Source organism: Chenopodium album, chromosome 14 (assembly GCF_948465745.1).
Source record: "Chenopodium album chromosome 14, dcCheAlbu1.1, whole genome shotgun sequence".
Classification (NCBI taxonomy): domain Eukaryota; kingdom Viridiplantae; phylum Streptophyta; class Magnoliopsida; order Caryophyllales; family Amaranthaceae; genus Chenopodium; species Chenopodium album.
The window spans coordinates 10,904,989-10,913,325 of NC_137847.1; the positions used below are offsets into that span (position 1 = coordinate 10,904,989).

Here is an 8,337-nt window from a genome sequence, read left to right on the forward strand (position 1 = left end):
AGGCTTCAAAATCAAGTAATTTCACCCGACCGGGCGCGAAACTCGTCGTATACGGACATATTTGTCCGCCCGATCGGGCGAATCTGGCCCAACCGGGCGCGAGAAGAGGCGAAAATTATTTCATCAGATCGCCCGACCGGGCGACAGACCGCTCGACCGGGCGCGAGAGGAGTCCGCGTATTTCTTATTCTTCCTTTCTCTTTCTTCCTTCATTTTTCTTTCCTCCATAACTTTCTCTCTCTAAAACTCAAATTTTCTCTAACTTCTCTCTAAGTTTTTACCTTCATTCCTCAACCAAATTCAAAACTTTCTACATATTTTTAATCCCCTCTTCATCCTCTACATACCCGTTTCTACCATGGCTTCAAAGACTAGCTATGCTGGGCTAGTTCCCGAGCCAATGAGGACATTATCTAATTCTGGCTTGGGGGAGATTTTGGATTTGGTATCTTTCTTTTTCTCTTTTCTTTTATTTTTGGTGTGTTTTCTTAGGTTAGATTTATTGCTTTCTAGGTTAGTTTTATTGCTTTCTTATATATGAAAAATACAAAAAATAAAAAAAAAAAAAAAAAAAATTGAAAAATAAAAAAAATCCAAAAATACGTTCCAATGAATTGTAAATCATGCTTCCCTGTGCCCCTTACTTGAGAAAATTGTTTTGATTCTTGGTATATGATGATAAGCATTGTGGATTAGTTGATTATGATTTGATGTTTGATTCCCTTGAAACTTTAACATGCGCAATTTTGCCCAACTACTTGTGAATATAGTGCTTAACTAGTTGATTTGGTTAGGAATGTGTGTTAGTTCCTGGTATGTCAATGAATTTGAGTATTGATTTGCAACTATAAGTAATGTTTATATGATTCATTATTATGCACATTGAGGATGACGAAGGCGTTCATTCTTTTAGGTAGCCTCCAGATGATTGTAGATACATTTGTTCCCTTCTTGTTACCCATGTTGTTGCCTTGACTTTTTGTTGTTTATTAGCCACATTACAAGCCTATTTTGCCCCATTGGTTACTAGACCCAAGCTTGGCTTGGGGGAGCTATTAGTGAGTGAGGTGAGGGAGTCTGTAGTGTGCTTATTATTTGCACAATTTTGGTGGGTTTTGAGAAGTAGTTTTGTTTTTTATCATGTTTATTTTTGATGGGTTTGAGAGTTATATTTTCTTGAAAAAAATAAAGCATGATGTTATGAAAAAAAAGAGAAGTTCAAGAAAAAATTGAATGAAAAAAAATAAGTGAACTTCAATAGAAAAAAAAGACCAAAAAAAAAAAGGAAAAAAAAAAGTGTTCAATGTTCAAATGTTCTAGTTGGAGGTTGATCAAAAGAAAAGAAAAAAATAGAGCTTCAATGGAAAATTCAAGTTTGGAAATAAAGTTTGTTTATTCACTCCACTTCTTCATTATTATATTTTATGAGTGATATTATGATTGGAGTATATTTGGTGGATTGATGTTAGAGTTGGTTATGTAGGAGATGTTGATCATTATTTATTTTGATCATGGGCTTTATTAGGATTTGCTCCCTTAAGCATAGCTTTTCTCTCACTTATTCCCAAACTTATCCTACCATTTACCCTAGCCTTACATTAAGAGCTTTAAAGACCTTCCGACCTTGTGCATAGAATTGTATGAATGTGAAAGTGTAGTTTATCAATGCAAGTTATGATTTGACATATTTCGAGTCGACTAGTAGGTTGAGCGTTCACTGTTTTATACACACGAGAGTGTAAGTTGGGAGGGCACTGTTCACATAAAAGGGTTGGTTGGAGAGCGATCGGGTACATCTTTTACTCGCCACATAAATGAGAGTTGAGTGTGTGAGCACTAGTCTTGAATTCTATATGCTCTTGTGGTTTGCTCTATTTTACAATTGTTAGGGAGGAAAGGTAATTGGATGGATTTGATTGGTTGATTTTGAAGCATGTTTATTTGATTTACCCTGAATCGTTTGTGCTTGATTTTTACTTTTTAGGGTGAAGCATATTTATTGATTCATTGATGAGATCTTTGCTTAGGGACAAGCAAAGGTTTGGCTTGGGGGAGTTTGATGTGTCTATTTTATATAGTATTTTACCCCCGTCCCTTGGTCATAATTAGTAGTGTTTTTGGCTCTTTAGAGCCACTTTTATTACTAATTGGTGTTTTCTAGTGTTTTCGTAGATTTGGTTGACTTTTGCAGGGATTTACACTTTTGGAGTATTTTCCCGAGATATTTTGGAGCAATCACGAGCATAGGAGAAGCACGACCAGAGTTTATAGCCCAGGGCCGGTTAGAGCCATCGAACCGGTGATTAAGGGCTCGGTATGTGTGATACCGGGGCATTTGGACCGAGTATTCAAGACCCGAAGAGGAAACCCAGATTGGCCCGAAGAATTAGAGCCCAATCGTAGTCCAATTAGTGGCCCAAGAGAGCCGCCCGGCCAAAGAGGTCGGCGCCCGGTGACGCGCCCGGCCGGGCGCGAGATTCAACCTGAAGAGCAAAAAGGCGCGCCCGATCGGGCGAGGACTCGCCCGATCGGGCACGTGTTATTGTTAGGAGACGATTAGCGTCATTTTAGTTTGTTTGAGTTTAGGATTTGTACGGAGTATAAATACTCCTCCGTAATACGATTTAAGGATCTCTTTTTTACTCTTTCTTTACTCTCTTAATTGTTTTCTTAGATTTTCTCTCTCTTATACCTTTGTTCTTAATCTACTCTTAATTCCAGATTTATTTGGTAACTATTTCTCTTCTCTTAATCTTAGTTGTTTATTTTATTCTTTTGATCATGTCTTATTTTATTGCTTTGATTAGTTTAGTTCCTATTATGTGTGAGTAGTTCTATTTCTAGGGTTTGTGGGGATCTATAAATAATATGAAGGGGTAAATTATTGTTATTAATTGTCAATGCTAGATTAATTTCCTATTGATTGATTTAATGCTCTGTGACTAGATTAGGCCTGATCTTTTATGCATGAGTTTGACAATATTGATTCGAGATTCGACAGATGAGAATTAATGTGTAGGTTTAGTTTCAATAGGCAGGTTAATTTATAAATGGTTAAGTCGAGATTCGAAAGATGAGATTTAATACCGGTAAATGAATTGTGTGATTATAATACGTAGCGAAAGCCCTTTATGATCTGATTAATTATGCATTGATGAATGATTATTATATTCAACCCTGGAATATTATTTATTGGTGAACCTATGCCCTAGATCCTTTTATATATTATTTTCTTCTTATTCTTGATCTCCGTAGTTTAGTTTATTATTCAAATATATATATTGGTTACCTCATAATCTAGATTATATTAGTTAATTAGGAATAGAAAGACTCGTTTCTCTGTGGATTCGACCCTACTTCCCTATCTACATTAGTTAGAGGATTTAGGAATTACTTTTGATTTGGGGATACGACTTTACCTTATCAATATACAATGAATATATTAACCTTAATCCTGTTTAATCTATGTTGGTTGAATATTAATGCACAAACAAAACTATTATTGGCGATCACTTGAATTAAAATCATATTAGCCTAAATCAAATTATTAATTATCTTATTAAGCGTGATTTCAAGTACAAATTTCCTTTAAACCTGCAAGAGAGGGTGTGATCAAGCAATAATAATAATATCAAGCAACACATAAATTATTTATACAACAAATCATCATCACCATAATCTCATCAAAGCATAATAATGTTAGCAAGATCCTAGGCATGATACTAACATGATTAATAACAAATCCTAGCATGTTACCTAACAACAAAGATCAAAGCTTTAGCCCTAACATGATACTAACATGATAGAAGAAATAGGAAGCAACCTAAGCATGATACTAGAAAGATACATGATATTAGAAATATTAGTTAATACCCTAAACATGATACTAGGAATCAAAATAATCTAAACACGCTTTCTAAAGATATAGAAAAACTACTTACTTTGTTGCCTCGTATCTCTTTCTATAAAAACAATACACACGTTAGTAACTTCAAGGAAAATATTAAATCAAACAATTAATTTAAATAATTGAAATAGAGATTTAGGATCAAACCTTCAGAAATTATCAATCTTTCACGTCTAGGGCAAAGGCAACTTCGAGCTTGGCTATGTGCATCTAAGACTCGTGAATGCGATATTGTATTTTAAAAAGGCTAGGCTTAAAAAGAGGGAGAAAGAACAAGCTTCTAGCTTAAAGAGAGAAGATAATAGAATTAGATGATTGCTGATGATTGTTGGTGATTAAAACGGGGAAATACGACCGTATTTATAGAGAAAAACATCCGGAAACGATTAGAAAAGAGTTAGAATTCGAATTGGAATAAAATTGCTTTTGACGCGGCAAGATAAGGACTATCGCGACGCGATAGGACCATAGAATTATTGCGTCGCGATAAAAACGTTTTTTGCGGATTTTGTTTTTATCATAACTTTTGATCCAGAAGTCGAAATAAGTCATATAAAATGTCTTTGAAAAGATCTTGAAGTCTACTTCCAACCCAAATGTAATCAGATTAAAATACTTTTTATATAAAAAGATATGGCTGAAATAGTGGAAGGGTGTCAGTTTTGGATAGAGTTTTTCATATCTTTTTCGTTATAGCTCGGAATTAATATTATAATATATCATTGGAAAGATAATTTCAAGACCTTTCCAACCATATAAAATTTGGATAAAAATTATGAAGAACAAAAATAATATCTAAACATTTTTCATTTCGCACAGAACAATGACTCTCAAAAAGAGGAGTTTTATTCAATTTCAAATTCTTTAATCTTATCTTTTCAAAAAAGGATAATTAAAATATCTTAGAAACTTATAGAAGCTTCTAATTAATCCTAATTAGTTTAGGAATGGGAGTAAAGCCTTTGGACCCTCCACATGATCATTGGGTCGTAGGTAAAATCCGGTTTGGGCTCAGTTTAGTATTTTGGTCATAACTTCCTCATTATTCATCGGAATTGGGCTTATAATATATCGTTGGAAATCTCTTTTCAAACCCCATCTAATTACACAATTATTGGACCCATATTATGGACCAAACTAAACTGTACTGGACGTTTTTCATAAACAGGGTACGAAAAGAAAGATTTTCAAAAACAAAAAGAAGTATTTTTATTAAAAACAGAGAGATTCACGAGACTCTTTAACATTTGAACTCGTTTGATAATCAATGAAATGAAAGTTATTCATCACTGGGTTTGGTTTTTGGGGAGACACAATCAGGTATCTACAGTTACTAGATCATGTTGTATGATTTTTGTTTGTTTTTGTTGTTGTTGGTTGCTGGATTATGATTCTTTTGGATGGTGGATGATGATGTTGGATTATGTTGTTGGATTATGTTGTTGGATTCAGGTTTGGTTTGTCGTTGGATTATGGATTATGATTATGTTGGATTCTGGATTAGGTTGTTGGTTACTGGTAATTGTAGTTGGATTATGTTGTTGGTTGGATTATGATCATACTGCTGGATTTTTGTTGTTGCTAGACTATATTGTTGTGTTGTTATCTTGGTTGCTGGCTTTTGTTGTTGGTACATTGTTTGGTTTGTTGTGGTGGTTGGATTATGTTGCACTACTAACTTATGGCCTTTTTGGGAATTTGATTGATAAATGATGAGGCTATTATGTGATTGGTGTTGTCAAGTTGGGTTGTGTGTTGCCTATAATGTTCTCAATGATCATTGTTGTAGTGAACAGTGTTAGTTCCTTAATATTGTTCCACTTCCTATGAGTCCCTTATTGCTGCTTGTGAAGTACTCAGTAGGTAGTCCCAATTTTATCTAAGTAGCATGTTTTTGTGTAATCCATATGATGAAGGGACTCTATTGAATTACAATTTGAACAAGTATTTTGCTCCAACAATCACAATAAAGTGACTGTTGTTGAGGTAAACTTGTTTGAATTGTTGTATTCAACATTCATGTATTCCTCTGATGGATTAATTGTCATTAACCATAATCCCTTCATTAATTTCTTTCCAATCAAAATGTGGCTACAAAAAGCCTATTACATGAGCACTAGAACTTACACATCACTGCTTTAGTGATTTATCACATCCTAACACACAAAATACACCTAACCACCTATTTATTAAAACTGGAAAAAAATAAGGAAAAAGGAACTACAAACCTTAAGTGGTTATATGTTGATATGCTGAGTTTCTTTTTACTGTGACCTAGTCTGCATCCACCTCTATGTCCTATTCTGCATCATGATTTCCTTGGGGTGCTGGCCTAAACATGGTGTTTAGATACTCCACAGTCTCAATCACTATTTCCTTTGGAACCTGCACTTGAACTGACAGGATGTCCATATTTTCAAGTTTTTTTTTGTTCACGTGTGGAATTATATATGTACTCGTTCCCACCTTGTGCCTTGGGTATTTTGATCATGCATCTTTGTAATGTCACCCATATATATTTGTTCACTTCTAGTTTGAATGTGTTGTAAGAGTCAATAACCTTCTCAACAAGCTCATCTAGATTTTTCGAAAAAGACTGATACTGTAATGGCTGAATTGACATGAACAAACCTAAATCCAACACATTTATATTTGGTGATTGCGCTGGTTGGAACACAAATTGTATGTTAAAGCCATTTGCTGTTGTTGCTACAATAAACTCTTTATTTGTTGGTATTTGATGTGGCCTTGTATTATTCCATTGAATGAGTACATTTTTAGGCAGTCTCTTAGGCCAATTTGCTACTATAGCTAGTATTACTTTGTTGAGTAACATGTGTCTGATTACTTCTCTGTTCACATTCTGGAGTGCCTTTGTCACCATTGTGCCAGCTGCTCTGTTTTTGCTTGATTTCTTTGTTCTTTCTTGGACTGTAAATGGGAATATCCCATACTTGCCATCTTCAATGAGTTCCCCATTGGCCCCATACAGTTCATACAGTGGATTTCCAATTATAGCCATGAACATAGCCTTTAAGTTAAACCTTCTGGACTGCTGTGCCATGTATGGATCTTCTTCACTTGGCAAGAGATAAAATCTCCTCTTGTTAGGGTTGAGGTAGAACCATTTCTCATCAATGTGAATGACATGGTTCATATCTTCAATGAGGGGTCCTCGTTTCCTAAAACTGGGTTTATAAGAGAAAGAACCCACTTCATTCTAGCTACCTTATGGTCTGATGTAAGTGTTAGCTTGTTACTTGATGTGTGTGTTCTCAGTCTTCCCTTTTCTTCAAATAATGAAGAGTCACGTGAGAAATCTTCAGTGCTACTGCATAAGACCTTTATGTCTGCCTTAAATAAAAGGGGACTGACTGTAAAAATTCATCTGAAAATTCCCTTGGCTTTGGACCTGTCCTACCTTATAATACCTCGTATTTTTATACGTATTTTAATTAAAATAAGTATTTTGAAAAGTATTTAATTAAATTGAATTGTTTTATTTAAAGTATTTTAATTATTTATTTTAAATAAGTTTGGAAATATTTATAAAAGGAAAGTTTATTTGATTAATTAATTTAATTAAGTTGGGGTTTAATTTAAGGAAAGTTTTATTTTAGTATAGATTTATTAGGGATGTGATTAGGAAAATTAAAAGAGGAAAGTTAGGGAAAAAGGGTTTGTAGAGAAGGGGTATAAATATCCCACATATGAGGCAAATCAACTTTGCCCAGAGTGGAGAAAACCCAAGGTAAACTTCTCTCTCCTTTCTCCTTATTTTCTTTCTTTTTCTTTCTCCTTTTTTTCCCCTTCCCTTTTTCTTTTTTTCGGCTGCCCCCTCCACCACCACTGCCGACCATCGGCAGCAGGTGGTCGCCCGCCGCCAGCAGCGTCAGCCGCCGACAACAGGCACCCACCGGCGCTGGCAGCCGGCGTGGTGGCTGCCGCTGCTCTCTCTCCCCCTTTTTCGAACATATATAAAAAAAACTTTAATGTTGAAAACTAATTTATGCCTAAATCTAATTTTTAATTATGAGTTTTGGGATTTGATTTTGATGTTTGATTATACGTATTATGTTAATTAATTTTCAGATTATGTTTTTAATTAAAAAGCCCCAATTTTTGAAACCCTAGGTTCTTGATTTGTAAATTATTGAAGGGTTATGATGTATAATGGTTTAGACCTTTGATTAAAGTGTTTTAAGGCTTAATTACAGCAAGTTTTAATTAAAATATAGTGTTGGGATTTTTGGTAGAGTATTTAAAATCAAGTTTCTTTAAGGAATTTTAATTACCCATTAATTGGGATTAAAGTATAATGTTTTAAATATAATTTTAGCTTATTTTAATTAAATTATGACGAATTTTATAATAGTATATATTGTTGGAAATTTGTGTGGAGTGGATTTTAATACTCTTCTATGATTTTA

At 34.3% G+C, this 8,337-nt stretch overlaps 1 protein-coding gene across 1 annotated transcript; it reads right to left on the bottom strand.

Annotated features, from left to right (window-relative positions):
* Nucleotides 1–6,205: 6,205 nt before the first annotated feature.
* Nucleotides 6,206–7,064, bottom strand: LOC145577770 (uncharacterized). Its single transcript, XM_081635220.1, has 2 exons — nucleotides 6,468–7,064; nucleotides 6,206–6,292 (listed from the first exon to the last, which is right to left on the bottom strand). The coding sequence occupies exons 1-2, from the start codon at nucleotides 7,062–7,064 to the stop codon at nucleotides 6,206–6,208; spliced, it is 684 nt and encodes a 227-aa protein (XP_081491346.1).
* Between the last annotated feature and the right edge of the window lie 1,273 nt (nucleotides 7,065–8,337).